Source organism: Saimiri boliviensis, chromosome 7 (assembly GCF_048565385.1).
Source record: "Saimiri boliviensis isolate mSaiBol1 chromosome 7, mSaiBol1.pri, whole genome shotgun sequence".
Lineage (NCBI taxonomy): Eukaryota > Metazoa > Chordata > Mammalia > Primates > Cebidae > Saimiri > Saimiri boliviensis.
Window position 1 is genome coordinate 63,737,808 of NC_133455.1, and position 15,357 is coordinate 63,753,164.

The window sequence follows — 15,357 nt, forward strand, 5'->3', positions numbered from 1 at the left end:
AAAGATTTAAATACTGTTTGTCAAGTTTCCATTATGAGTCGAACACTGTTCTAAGGATATTTGCATATATTATCTCATTCGATTCTCGTAACTATCAGGTAGATACTGTCGTTGCCATTTTTTAAAATTTAAAATTAAAAACGGGCTTAATCTATTGAAAGTCAGACACCTAGAATATGGCATAACTAAGATTTGAGCCCAGGTCAGTGCTGTTTCTACTCACTGCCTTCTGATGCTTACAGTGGAAGACTAGATCAAGAAAAGGTGTACTAACAACTGTTTCCTCCATTTTTCAGAAGTTATTTAGCCCACTCTCACTCCAGCTCCATTGTGAACCTTTTTTGTTGTTGTTGTTTTTTGTTTTGTTTTGTTTTGTTTTTGAGATGGAGTCTTACTCTGTAGCCCAGGCTGGAGCACTGGAGTACAAAGGCGCGATCTTGGATTACTGCAACCTCCACCTCCCGGGTTCAAGCAATTCTCCTACCTCAGACTCCTGAGTAGCTGGGACTACAGGCATGTGCCAATCCACCCAGCTAATTTTTGTATTTTTAGTAGCGATGGTTTTCACCATGTTGGTCAGGTTGGTCTAGAACTCCTGATCTTATGATCCACCTGCCTCGGCCTCCCAAAGTGCTGGGATTACAGGCATGAGCCACCACACTTGGCCTCCCCTGTGAACCTATAAATCCTGTGCCTCATTAGACAAAGGGAGTGTCAGTTGTGGTAATTCTTAAGGACATTACCGTGGTTACCAGACAGAGTCCAGTGCCCCAACCTGAACATTCCAGAAGAGGCCAGGGAGGATCTGAGATGGCCTTCTTCAACTTATATCTTTTGGGCTATCAAAATTCATTTTGGAATAAGAAAAGGAAAGCCATTGAAGAAACAAGTAAGGAGAATATAGGGTAGAGGGTTAGAAGGGCCACTTCTTCACCTAGGTGCTTTGTAGCCACTTCCTAGCTATTTATTTTTCTACCTAGGGTTAGAGATTTATCCTCCAAGATCAAAAGTTACACTAGTTAAAATTGTAGAGTAGGGACAGTATCCTTTCAGCTTTGCTCTCCTGTCATTTAATATCCTTATTAAGACACACAATTTGGGCCAGGTACAGTGGCTCACATGTAATCCCAGCACTTTGGGAGGCTAAGGCAGGAGGATTACTTGAGCCCAGGAGTTGGAGACCAGCCTGGGAAACATAGACCACATTTCTATGAAAAGTTACACAAATTAGCTGGGTGTGATGGTGCATGCCTGTGGTCCTAGCTACTTGGGAGGCTGAGGTGGGAGAATCACTTGGACCCAGGAGGTCAAGGATGACATAAGCCTTGATCATGGTTGACTGTGATCCAAAAATATTAATGGAAAATTCCAAAAGTATACAATTTATTTTTTATTTTTTTATTTTTTATTTTTGAGACGGAGTTTCGCTCTTGTTACCCAGGCTGGAGTGCAATGGCGCGATCTCGGCTCACTGCAACCTCTGCCTCCTGGGTTCAGGCAATTCTCCTGCCTCAGCCTCCTGAGTAGCTGGGATTACAGGCACGTGCCACCATGCCCAGCTAATTTTTTGTATTTTTAGTAGAGACGAGGTTTCACCTTGTTGACCTGGATGGTTTCGATCTCTCGACCTTGTGATCCACCCGCCTCAGCCTCCCAAAGTGCTGGGATTACAGGCTTGAGCCACCACGCCCGGCCCAAAAGTATACAATTTATAAATTTTACAGTGTATGCCCTTCTGAGTAGAGTGATGAAGTTTTGCACCATCCTACTTGGGAAGAGGATCATCCCTTTGTCTAGCATATCCACTATCCAACTGTTACTGTATAGGAAAAAACATAGTGTATATGGAGTTTGGTACCATCTGAAGTTTCAAATGTCCTCTGAGAGTCTTAGAATATATGGGATGTGGCCGGGCGCGGTGGCTCAAGCCTGTAATCCCAGCACTTTGGGAGGCCGAGGTGGGTGGATCACAAGGTCGAGAGATCGAGACCAACCTGGTCAACATGGTGAAACCCCGTCTCTACTAAAAATGCAAAAAATTAGCTGGGCATGGTGGCGCGTGCCTGTAATCCCAGCTACTCAGGAGGCTGAGGCAGGAGAATTGCCTGAACCCAGGAGGCAGAGGTTGCGGTGAGCCGAGATCACGCCATTGCACTCCAGCCTGGGTAACAAGAGCGAAACTCCGTCTCAAAAAAAAAAAAAAAAAAAAAAAAAAAAGAATATATGGGATGTATCCCAAGGGTAAGAGGGGATTACTATATGTATAAAGGCAGGTTCTTTCACCATTTTTTTCAACATAATACCAAAGAAATTCTTTTTCTTTGAAAATATGACTACTGATGAGTGCCTTGCCCTTTTTCCCCCTTGATGCATCATCTACGGTTTCCAGTTTGGTTTATTTAAAGTGACATCACATTTGTAAAGCTACTGATTTTTTTTTTTTTTTTTTTTTTTTTTTTTGGAGATGGAGTCTCCCTCTGTTGCCCAGGCTGGAGTGCTGTGGGTGAACTCAGCTCACTGCAACCTCCGCCTCCCTGGTTCAGGCGATTCTCCTGCCCCAGCCTCCCGAGTACCTGGTGTAAGGTTAGCTGAGCGAAAGAAGAGTAGACCCAAAGTCAGGCAAGCAAGTTTTATTAACCTGCCTGGCTGCTTCATAACAATCAGAGGAGGAGGCCTGAAGCTTAGAAAACTAGTGGTTTATATGGGGTGAGAGGGGCATAAGGGAGTTTCAGGACTGAGCTATCTATTAGCTTGTAACTGGCACAGAGATAGTTTGTTAACTTGTGACAGCCTTACATTATCCTGTGACTTTTATAGCAGCAGTTTTTAAAAAACAGGATTTTACAAGTATGTGTAAAACAAGAATTTACAAGTATAGATAACAAACATTTGTTTTCCCTGTCCTCCCACAGCTGCTCAAATGGCTGTAATCCCGCTTTGCTTAATTGTAGCACATCTGGCAGCCTTGCTGTGGCACCTAGCTAGGAGTTTCAGGAATGCAGCTACAGAGCAATCAGAGTCGGGGGTCAGCTTGCCCAGAGGGGGTTTTCTGAGGCAGCTTGTCCCTAACAGCTGAGGCTACAGGCATGTGCCTAGCCTGGCTAATTTTTTGTAGTTTTAGTAGAGACAGAATTTCACAGTGTTAGCCAGGATGGTCTTGAACTCCTCACCTCAGGTGATCCGCCTGCCTCGGCCTCTCAAAGTGCTGGGATTACAGGCATGAGTCACCACACTGTTCAAAGCTACCTGATTTTTAAATGAATTTTATGATTTTCCCCAGATCTCTTAAAGTTATCTCCCCCATGTCTAATAAAACAGAAGTATTTAAAGGTTAGCTTTTTTATTTGTTTTCAAAGTAATATTACATAAAGTTTTATTTCCTTTTTTTTTTTTTTTTTTTTGAGACGGAGTTTCACTCTTGTTACCCAGGCCGGAGTGCAATGGCACGATCTCGGCTCACCGCAACCTCCGCCTCCTGGGTTCAGGCAATTCTCCTGCCTCAGCCTCCTGAGTAGCTGGGATTACAGGCACGTGCCACCATGCCCAGCTAATTTTTTTGTATTTTTAGTAGAGACGGGGTTTCACCATGTTGACCAGGATGGTCTTGATCACTTGACCTCATGATCCACCCGCCTCGGCCTCCCAAAGTGCTGGGATTACAGCCTTGAGCCACCGCACCCAGCCCACTTAAACTCTTTAAAAGCAGAAAGTTTGGCCAGGCGTGCTGGCTTACACCTGTAATCTCAGCACTTTGGGAGGCCAAGGTGGGCAGCCCACTTGAGGTCAGGAGTTCAAGACCACCCTGGCCAATATGCTGAAACCCCATTTCTACTAAAAAAATACAAAAATTAGCCAGGTGTGGCGTGGGAGGTGCCTATTGTCCCAGCTACCTAGCAGGCTGAGGCCTAAGAATCTCTTGGACCTGAGAGGTAGAGGAGGTTGCAGTGAGCCAAAATTGCATCACTGTACTCCAGCCTGGGTGACAGGGTGAGACCCTGTCTCACAAAACAAAAGCAAAAAAAAAAAGAAAAGAAAAAAGAAAAAGAAGAAGATGGAGGGGGCCACATGTCAAGGAATGCAGGTGGCCTTTAGGAGCTGTGAGTGACCCCTGGCTGAGAGCCAGCAAGGCATCAGCCCTATAACCACCAGGAACTAGATTCTACCAACAACCTTAATGAGGCTGGAAGTAGATTCTTCTCTATAGTCTCCAGATAAGACCCTAGCCCAGCCAACAGCCAACACCTTGATTTCAGCTTTGTGGTACTCTAGCAGAGAACTCAGTCAAGCCGGTCTAGCCTTCTGACATACAGAACTGTGAGATTATAAATAGCTGTTGTTTTCAGGCTGGGTGTGGTAGCTCACACCTGTAATCTCAGAACTTTGGGAGGCTGAGGTGGGTGGATCACCTGAGGTCAAGAGTTCAAGACCAACCTGGTCAACATGATAAAACCCCCTCTCGCCGGGCGCGGTGGCTCAAGCCTGTAATCCCAGCACTTTGGGAGGCCGAGGCGGGTGGATCACGAGGTCGAGAGATCGAGACCATCCTGGTCAACATGGTGAAACCCCGTCTCTACCAAAAATACAAAAAAATTAGCTGGGCATGGTGGTGCGTGCCTGTAATCCCAGCTACTCAGGAGGCTGAGGCAAGAGAATTGCCTGACCCCAGGAGGCGGAGGTTGCGGTGAGCCGAGATCGCGCCATTGCACTCCAGCCTGGGTAACAAGGGCGAAACTCCGTCTCAAAAAAAAAAAAAAAAAAAACCCTCTCTACTAAAAAATACAAAAATTATCCAGGCATGGTGGCAGGTATCTGTAGTCCCAGCTACTTGAGAGGCTGAGGCAGGAGAATTACTTAAACCCAGGAGGTGGAGGTTGTAGTCAGCCGAGATCATGCAGTTGCACTCCAGCCTGGGCAACAAGAGCAAAACTCCCTCTCAAAAATAAAAAAAGAAAAATAAATGGCTCATGTCTATAATCCCAGCACTTTGGGAGGCCAAGGCTGGTAGATCACCTGAGATCAGAAGTTCAAGACCAGCTTGGCCAAAATGGCGAACCCTTGTCTCTACTAAAAATACAAAAATTAGCTAGGTATGGTGACACATGCCTGTAATCACAACTACTCTGGAGGCTGAGGCAGGAGAATTGCTTGAACCCGGGAGGTCGAGGTTGCAGTGAGCTGATATTGTGCCATTGCACTTCAGCCTGGCTGTCAGAGGGATACTCCCTCTCAAAAAAAAAATAATAAATAAAACAAAATAAAATAAATAGATGTTTTCAGCCACTAAATTTATGATAATTTGTAATAGTAGTCTAATAAGATATTAAATCAGTAGCCTTACAACTGTGTAAAAAAGGTTCACTGCTAAGCCAAATAATGTCACTGTGACTTTTCCTTTTATTTTCCCTATCCCCTGAGACTTTTTGTTTATCCCTAGTTAAGCAATTCTTAACCCAGTTAAGAACTGCTAGCCTGGCACGGTAGCTCATGCCTATAATCCCAGGACTTTGGGAGGCCTGGATTCCTTATAATCCCAGGACTTTGGGATATGAGTGTATTCCTTGAGCCCAGAAATTAGAGACCAGGCTGAACAACATGGGGAAACCGTGTCTCTACCAAACACACACACACACACACACACACACACACACACACACAAATTAGCTAGGCATGGTGGTGCACACCCATAGTCCAAGCTACTCTGGAGGCTGAGGTGGGAGGATTGCTTGAGCCCAGGAGACAGAGGTTGCAGTGAGTTGAGATTGCCCACTATTGCACTCTAGCCTGGGCAATAGAGTGAGACTCTGTCTCAAAAAAAAAAAATTGCTGAATTGTTTTCATTTGTTGGTTCTATATGTACCGATTGTTACTTCTTTCCCAATCCCTCAACAGCTCTGCCAAATGCCCAATGATTTTTTTTCAATCACTCAAAACACAGCAATCTGTCAGTTCCATTTTTTCCCAAACTGCCTGTCCTACTGTAGTTTAGACTGTTCATTCTCAAAACCTGTTGCATAACTATTGTTCTGCGACTTGCTTTTGCCTCTCTCCAAGGTAGTATTCCCTGTTTCCTGGATCCCATGTTTTCTTTCTTGGTTTACTCCCTCCGTTTCCTAGAATATGCCTAGAAGCTTTCGAAGAATGCATAGGAGGTATATTTATGAGTCCAGAATGGTTTTATTGTACCCTCACATTTGATTGACAGTTTTTCCAGATAGGAAATTCTAAGTTGAAAATCATTTTCTGAGAATTTTGAAGCTATGTGTTTATTGTCCTCTGGCTTCCAGTTACATTCCTTTGTATGTAACTAATTTCTTTGTTTCTGGAAGCTTTTTTTTTTTTTTTTTTTTTTTTTTTTTTTTTTTTTTTTTTTTAAGATGGAGTCTTGCTCTGTCACCCAGACCCAGGCTGGAGTGCAATGACACAATAATCTTGGCTCACTGCAACCTCTGCTTCCTGGGCTCAAGCAATCTTCCCACCTCAGCCTCCTTAGTAGGTGGGACTACAGGCACACACCACCATGCCTGGCTAATTTTTTATATTTTTTATAGAGATGGGATCTTGCCGTGTTGTCCAGGCTGGTCTCAAATTTCTGGACTCAAAAGCAATCCGTCTGCCTCAGCCTCCCAAAGTGCTAGGATTACAGGCGTGAACCACTTCACCCGACCTCTGGAAACTTTGATTTTCTTTTTGTTCCATAGTATCCTGAAATTTCATAATGCTGGAATTTATTGTAAGTCTTTTTTCATTCATTGTTATGAACACTTCATGAGCTCTTTCATTCTGGAAATTTATGCTTTCCATTTCTGAGAAATTTTAATTCTTTATTGTTTCTTTTCTTCTTTTTCAAACTACCATTTGTCAGCTATAAAATCTTCCAAATTGATTTTCAAACATTAATCTAGATATTATTATTAATTGCTATTTTTGAGACAGGGTCTTGCTCTGTCACCCAGGCTGGAGTGTAGTGGCACAATCATGGCTCACTGCAGCCTCAACCTCCCAGGCTCAAGAGATGCTACGAGCTCAGCCTCCCTGAGTAGCTGGGACTACAGATACAGGCTACCATGCCTGGATAACTTTTGTATTTTTTAGTAGAGACAGAGTCTCCCTATATTGCCCAGGCTGATCTCAAACTCCTAAGCTCAAGCAATCTGCCCACTTTGGCCTGCCAAAGTGCTGGGATTACAAGCATGAGCCACCATGCCTGGTTTAATTTTCTTTATCATCATCATCATCATTATTATTATTATTATTTACTCTTTGGAAGCTTCCCTTAATTTTATCTTGCAACCTTGTGCTAATTGGCTATTGCTGTATAACAAATTACCCTAAAATATACAGGTTTATTACAACAAATATTTATTATTTACCGTTTCTGTTAATCCAGAAGCAATTTATCTAGATAATTCTGGCTCAGGATCTCTTTTTTTTTTAGAGTTTTTGTTCTTGTTGCCCACGCTGGCATGATCTCAGCTCACTGCAACCTCCACCTCCTAGGATTCTCCTGCCTCAGCCTCCTGAGTATCTGGGATTATAGGTGCCTGCCACCATGCCTGGCTAATTTTTGTATTTTTGTAGAGACTGGGTTTCACTATGTTGGCCTGGATGGTCTTGATCTCTTGACTTCGTGATCCACCCACCTCAGCCTCCCAAAGTGTTGGGATTACAGGCATGAGCCACTGGGCCCAGCCAGGATCTCTCATATGGTTGCAGACAGGATGTCAGCAGGGGCTGTAGCCATATAATGGTTAGAGATTGAGTGAGGGCTGAAGGAGCCGTTTCCAGGATATTTGGGGGCCTCAGTTCCTTCATGGGTATTGACAAGACACCCCAGTTTCTCACCATATGGACCTCCATAAGCTGTTTGAGTATTCTTATATGGCACCTAACTTTCTTCAGAGCAAGCGATCAGAGAGAAGGAAGAGAGTCAAAATGCATTTTTACGACCTAGTCTCAGAAGTGACTGTCATTTCACTTTTTCTATTTGTTAGAATTACTAAATCCAGGCTGGGCATGATGGCTCATGACTATAATCCCAGCACTTTGGGAGGCCAAGGCGGGCAGATCACCTGAGTTCAGGAGTTCGAGCCCAGCCTGGTCAAAGTGGTGAAACTCCATCTATACTAAAAGTACAGAAATTAGCTGGGCATGGTGGTGGGCGCCTGTAATTCTAGCTACTCAAGAGGCTGAGGCAGGAGAATTGCTTGAACCTGGGAAGCAGAGGTTGCAGTGAGCTGAGATTGTGCCACTGCACTCCAGCCTGGGCAGCAAGAGTGAAACTCCATCTCAAAAAACAAACAAACAAAAAATCACTAAATATTACTAAATCCAGCCCATACCCAAGGGAAGGGGAATTAAGCTCCACTTCTTGTGGGGTTTTATATGAAAGAGTTTGTGGAAATATGTGAAACTAGCACACCTTCATATCAGAACCTTTTTTTCTTTACTCTCTTTTTTCTTCATGCAATAGATAAGAACATTTGATTTTGGTTATTATATTTCAATTTCGAAGGACGATTTTTGGTCCTCTGATTTTCCTTTTTTATACTTTCTGTTTTGTCCATGAATATTATACTTTATTTGAAGTTCTCTTATTTTCCTTGCATTGACTCTTTTTCCCTCTGAGCCCTTTTTCCTATGAGTTTATTTTGGTCTCTGTTTTTCTCAGTGATTACTTTCTTCAAATAACTAGTGATCCTTGGCTTTCCATTCTGATTTAAGAGTTAGGAACCAAAAAAAGTTAACTAGAAGGTGATGGAAGGAGTTGTCCATTATGGGCTTCATTCCAGCTTTCCTCTGGATCTCTACAAATTCTCCAGGGAAGAATCCTATTATTTCTTCTCTGGGCATTGGTTATATGCTTATTTATTAGCATGCCAGGAGCTGGGACAGAAGAAGGTATTAAGGGTCTCAATTTTGAGGATCCTAATTTTTAACTTAATTGCCAGATTTTCTGTTCTACACCTGCACCAGCTGTATTAGTCAGTTCTCACATTTCTTTAAAAAATTACCTGAGACTGGGTAATATACAAAGCAAAGAGGTTTAATTGTCTCATGGTTCCACAGGCTGTACAGGAAGCATGGTGGGGGAGCCTCAAGAAACGTACAATCATGATGGAAGCAGACACATCCTATGTGGCTGGAGTAGGACAAAAAGAGAGGAAAGAAGGGGGTGTGAGTGGTACTACACGCTTTTTAACAATGAGATCTTGTGATAACTCACTATCACAAAAACAGCAAGGGAGAAATCAGACCCCATGATCTAATCACCTTTCACCAGGTACCTCCTCCAACACTGGAGATTACAGTTCAATGTGAGGTTTGAGTGGGGATGTAAATCCAAACCATATCACCAGCCTTCATATCAAATCATACCACCTGCAAGGCCTCCTAGATTCAGGTGCTCCAGAGAAATTTTACATTCCCTTTTTGGGGAAGGGTAATTTGCCTGGTTAACCCAGATGCTCTGACAGCCTTTCAGTGACTCCCTTCTTGTTCTCAGGCCTATTTCCTACACCTAGCCTCTGTGGTACCCATTACATTCCAAGTTTTGGGCCTCTCAGATGAATTAGCTCAATTCTAGATGTATCCTCTACTACAGAAACTTAGGTAAAAACATTCTTTACTCTGTTAGGTTAATTGTCACCCTTCTGTCCACTTTGCATTTTCCAAAAGATATTTCTACTGAAATATCTCGTATGCTATTATATCCTTGACCCCTCTCTTTGCCCTGGAAGGTTAATCTCATTGTGATGATGATGATGATGATGATGATGATGATGATGATGATGTCATTTTAGCAAATTTGAGAGGAAAAGAAATTAAAGCCAATAAGGTCAATCTACCTTTTTTTTTTTTTTTTTTGAGACAGAGTCTCACTCTGTCACCCAGGCGGGAGTGCAGTGGCATGATCTCAGGTCACCACAACCTCTGCTTCCTGGGTTCAAGCATTTCTCCTGCCTCAGCCTCCCGAGTAGCTGGGATTACAGGCACCTGCCACCCCGCTCGGCTAATTTTTGTATTTTTAGTAGAGACGGGGTTTCACCATGTTGACCAAACTGGTGTGGAACTCCTGACCTCGTGATCTGACCACCTCGGCCTCCCAAGGTGCTGGGATTACAGGCGTGAGCCACCATGCCTGGCCCAATCTACCATTTTTAAAAACTTTTCTTGCTAATGTAACTTCAAAATTATAGAAAATACGTAAGACTTGTAGAAATGATTTCTTTACACCCTTTAACCAAGTTAACTCATTAATACTTTGCCACTCTCTTTTTTGCTTTGTCTCTACTATAATATCTACTTTTTCTCAGGTAATTGAGAATAAGTTGCTTACATATCTCTTTCCCTCTGAATAAGCTTGTATCTCCTAAGAACAACTCACCATATAGGTATCAAATACAGCAAATCTTAACACTGATACAATGCTGTTATGTAAGCATCTACAGTGCATTTCTCAGTTTTGCCAATTGTCTCATAAATCTCTCTTATTTTTTTCTAGAGACGGGATTTCACCATGTTGGTCAGGCTGGTCTTGAACTCCTGACCTTGTGATCTACCTGTCTCGGCCTCCCAGAGTGCTGGGAGTACAGGCATGAGCCACCATGTGTGGCCTTTTTTTTTTTTTTTTTTTTTTTTTTTTTTGAGACAGGGTCTCACTCTGTCTCCCAGGCTGCAGTACAGTGAGGTAATCATGGCTCAATGCAGCCTGGACCTTCTGGGCTCAAGTGATTCTCCTACCTCAGCCTCCCAAAGTACTGGAATTATAGGCATGAACCACCACACCTGGCCAACTTTTTTATTTTTTATTATTTATTATTTTTTTTTTAAGAGAGGAGGTCTCTGCCTGGCCAGCATGGTGAAATCCAGTCTCTACTAAAAATACAAAAAATTACAGGCATGGTGGTGGGTGCCTGTAATCCTAGCTACTCAGAAGGCTGAGGTGGGAGGATTGCTTGAACCTAGGAGACAGGTTGCAGTGAGCCAAGATCACGCCACTGCACTCCAGCCTGGGTGACAGAGTAAGACTCCATCTTAAAAATAAACAAATAAATAAAAATAAAAGCAATGAGGTCTTGCTCTGTTGCCCGGGCTGGCCAATAATGTCTTTTAGAACAAAATTTTTCTTTCCAGGATCCAGTGAAGGATCAAGCACTGCATTTAGTAAGCAGGTCTCTTTAGTATCCTTTAATCTGAAATAGTTCCTCCACCTTTGTTTCATGATATTGACTTTTTTTTTTTTTTTTTTTTGAGATGGAGTTACATTCTTGTTGCCTAGACTGGAGTGCAATGGTTCACTGCAACCTCCAACTTCTGGGTTCAAGCAATTCTCCTGCCTCAGCCTCCCAAGTAACTGGGATTACAGGCATGCGCCACCATGCCCAGCTAATTTTGTATTTTTAGTAGAGATGGGGTTTCTCCATGTTGGTCAGGCTGGTCTCAAACTCCTGACCTCAGGTGATCTGCCCACCTTGGCCTCCTGAAGTGCTGGGATTACAGGCATGAGCCACGGTGCTCAGCCGATATTGACATTTTTTTAATAGTATAGGCAAGACATTGTGTAGAATATTCCATAATTTTTTGTCTGACATTTATCATTATTAGATCAAGTTTAATCATCTTTGGCAGGAATAAGCAACATTATATCCTCAGTGAATCTTATTAGGAGGCTCATGATGTCATTTTGTCTTATTACTGGTAATGTGAATTTTGCCCCTTAAGGTGTAATTGTTGGTTTTCTCCACTGTCAAATACCATTCTTCTTTTGTAACCAATAATAATTTCTGGTAAGATACTTTGGAAAAATGTAAGTATCCTATTCTTTTTTTTTTAGACAGGGTCTCTGCTGCTCAGCAGTGCAGTGATACAATCACAGCTCACTGCAGCCCCGATCTCCCAGACTCAAGCAATTCTCCCACCTCAGCCTCTCAAGTAGCTGGGTCTACAGGCACATGCCACCACAGCCAGACAATTGTTTTGATTTCTAGTAGAGACAAGGTCTCGTTATGTTGCCCAGGCTGGTCTCAAACTTCTGAGCTCAAGTGATTCTCCTGCCTCCGCCTCCCAAAGTGGTGGAATTACAGGTGTGAGCCATTGCATCCAGCCAACTACCCTATTCTTATCAAACTTTCACTCACTAATTTTAGTATCTATTGATGGGTTTGTGTGAATTTGTTATTTCTGTGATAATTGCAAAATGGTGATTTTCTAACTTCAATCCATTTTAACTCAAAGTTTTTTTAAATTTATTTTTTATTTTTTCTTTTCTTTTTATTACTTTAACTCAAAGTTTACTACAGTTTTTAAAAGTGCTATTTTGTAGACACAAGGTCTCACTTGTTGCCCAGGTTGGTCTCAAGCTTCTGGCCTCAAGCAGTCCTTCTGCTTGGGCCTCCCAAAGCACAGATTACAGGCATGAGCCAGCTCACCTAGCCCCCAGCTTTTGTGACCCACCTTTTTTGAGCTTTTTCAAACATTGAGTTTCATTTTTATAAAAGCCACTGCCCTTTTTCTCCACACATATTCCATCAGTTCAAATATTTCATTAGGCTGGCCGCAGTGGCTCATACCTATAATCCCAGCATTTCGGAAGCGAAGGCGGGCCAATTGCTTGAGCCCAGGAGTTCAAGGGCAACATGGTGAAACCCTGTCTTTACTAAAAATACAAAAATTAGGCCAGGCACAGTGACTTATACCTGTAATCCCAACACTTTGGGAGGCCGAGGAGGGCGGATCACTTGTGTTCAAGAGTTCAAGACCAGCATGGCCAACATAGCAAAACCCTGTCTCTACTAAAAATTAAAAATAAATAAATAAAATTAGTCAGGGATGGTGGCAAGCACCTGTCATCCCAGCTACTTGGGAGGCTGAGGTGGGAGAATTAAAGCTGCAGTGAGCCATGATTGCATCACTGCACTCCATCCATCATGGGCAGCAGAGCAAGACCCTGTCTCAAAAAAACCCAAAACCAAAAGTAATCAAATATTATTTCATTAAATGACAAAACTGAACGTACAAAGTAAAACATAAATTGTTGGGGGAGAAGGAGAATCACAACTGACTGCTGGTAAGCATGAATTAAAACTTGTGAGGCTGGCCTTGGTGGCTCACACCTGTAATCCTGACACTTTGGGAGGCCAAGGTGGGCAGATTGCCTGAGCTCAGGAGTTCAAGACCAGCCTGGGCAACATGGCAAAACCCCATCTCTATTAAAAATTTTAAAAAGTAGCCAAGCATGGTGGCACTAGCCTGTAATCTCAGCTACTTGGGAAGCTGAGGCATGAGAATTGCTTGAACCAGGAGGTGGAGGTTGCAGTGAGCTGAGATTGCACCACGGTACTACAGCCTGGGTGATGGAATAAGATTCTATTTCCCAAAAATAAAAAATAAAAAACAATTTTTAAAAACCTGTGGGCACTAGTGGGCTGGCCGGACACAGTGGCTCGTGCCTATAATCCTGGCACTTTGGGAGGCCAAGGCAGGCAGACCCCTTGAGCTCAGGAGTTTGACACCAGCCTAGCCAACATTGTGAAACCCCATCTCTACTAAAAATACAAAAATTAGCTAGGCGTGGTGGCACACGCCTGTAATTCCACCTACTTGGGAGGTTTAAATGGGAGAATCACCTGAACCTGGGAGGTGGAATTTGCAGTGAGCCAAGATTGTGCCACTTGCACTTCAGCCTGGGCAACAAGAGTGAGACTCCACCTCAAAATAATAATAATAACAAAGAAAAAGAAGAAAAAGGAGGGAGGAGGAGGAAGCGGAGTGGGAGGAGGAGGAGGGAGGAAGAAGAAGCAGAGAGAAGAAGCAACAGAAGAAAAAGTAGGAGGAGGAGGAGAAGAAAATACAAAAGAGGAAGCCATAGATCAATGTGTAAATATAAGTGAACAAACCCCATTGGCAGATCAAATTTAAAAATATTTTAGAGGCCAGGCACGGTGACTCACACCTTTAATCCCAACACTTTGGGAGGCTGAGACAGGCAGATCCCCTGAGGTTGGGAGTTTGAGACCAGCCTGACCAACGTGGAGAAACCCTGTCTCTACTAAAAATACAAAATTAGCCGGGTGTGGTCGTGCATGCCTGTAATCTCAGCTACGTGATAAGCTCAGGCAGGAGAATCACTTGAACCCCAGAGTTGGAGGTTGTAGTGAGCCGAGATCACGCCATTGCACTCCAGCCTGGCCAATGAGTGAAACTTCGTCTCAAAAAAAAAAAAAAAAAAAAAAAATATATATATATATATATATATATATATATATATGTAATATTCCTATAAGATATATAATACATCATATAATGTTACATATTATATATGTTATATATGATATATTCCTATATCATATTCCTACATGATATATTCCTTTATAATATATATTATGTATTATGTATTATATAAATATATATTATATATGTATAATATATATATTATATGTATATATAGATAAAGGATGGGCCGAGCACAACAGCTCATGCCTGTAATACCAGCACTTTGGGAGGCCGAGGAGGGCAGATTACTGGAGGTCAGGAATTTGAGACCAACCTGGCCAACAAGGTGAAACCCTATCTCTATTAAAAATACAAAAATTAGCCATGGGAGATGGTGGGTGCCCGTATTTTGATAAGCCAAAATACAGAATTTTGAGAGGCCAAGACTGGCAGATTGCTTCAGCCCAGGAGTTTGTGGCCAGCTTGGACAACATAGTATATTTTCATCTCTACAAAAAAATAGAAAAATTAGTCAAGTGTGGTTGGTGGCACAGACCTGTAATCCCAGCTACTCGGGAGGCTAAGGCACAAGAATTGCTCGAGCCCTTGAGGCAGGAGGTTGTAATTCTTTGTAAATTAAGAATAAAAAGATGTTTCTTAGCATAATAAACACCTCCCACCTCACATCATACACAAAAATAAATTCTAGAGGCTGAGGCAGGCAGATCATTTGAGGTCAGGAGTTTGAGACCAGCCTGAACAACATGCTGAAACCCATCTCTACTAAAAACACAAAAAAATTATCTGGCCTGGCCAGGCACAGGGGCTCACACTTGTAATCCCAGCACTTTGGGAGGCCAAGGCAGGCGAATTATGAAGTCAGGAGATCGAGACCATCCTGGCTGATATAGTGAAACCCTGTCTCTACTAAAAATACAAAAAATTAGCCAGGTGTGGTGACATGTGACTGTAGTCTCAACTACTCAGGAGGCTGAGGTAGGAGAATTGCTTGAACCCAGCAGTGAGCAGAGATGGCACCACTGCACTCCAGCCTGGGCAACAGAGCAAGACTCCATCTCAAAAACATAGCTGGGCATGGTGTTGCACGCCTATAGCCCAGCTACTTGAAAGGCTGAGACCGGAGAA

General features: G+C 42.8%; 1 protein-coding gene across 1 annotated transcript in view; it reads left to right on the top strand.

Annotated features, from left to right (window-relative positions):
* The first annotated feature begins 810 nt into the window (after nucleotides 1–810).
* Nucleotides 811–15,357, top strand: part of SPMIP11 (sperm microtubule inner protein 11) — a 35,573-nt gene continuing 21,026 nt past the window's right edge. Inside the window, exon 1 of the mRNA XM_074402590.1 lies at nucleotides 811–889. Within this exon, the coding sequence (XP_074258691.1) occupies nucleotides 811–889 (79 nt within the window). The remainder of the gene's footprint in view (nucleotides 890–15,357) is intronic.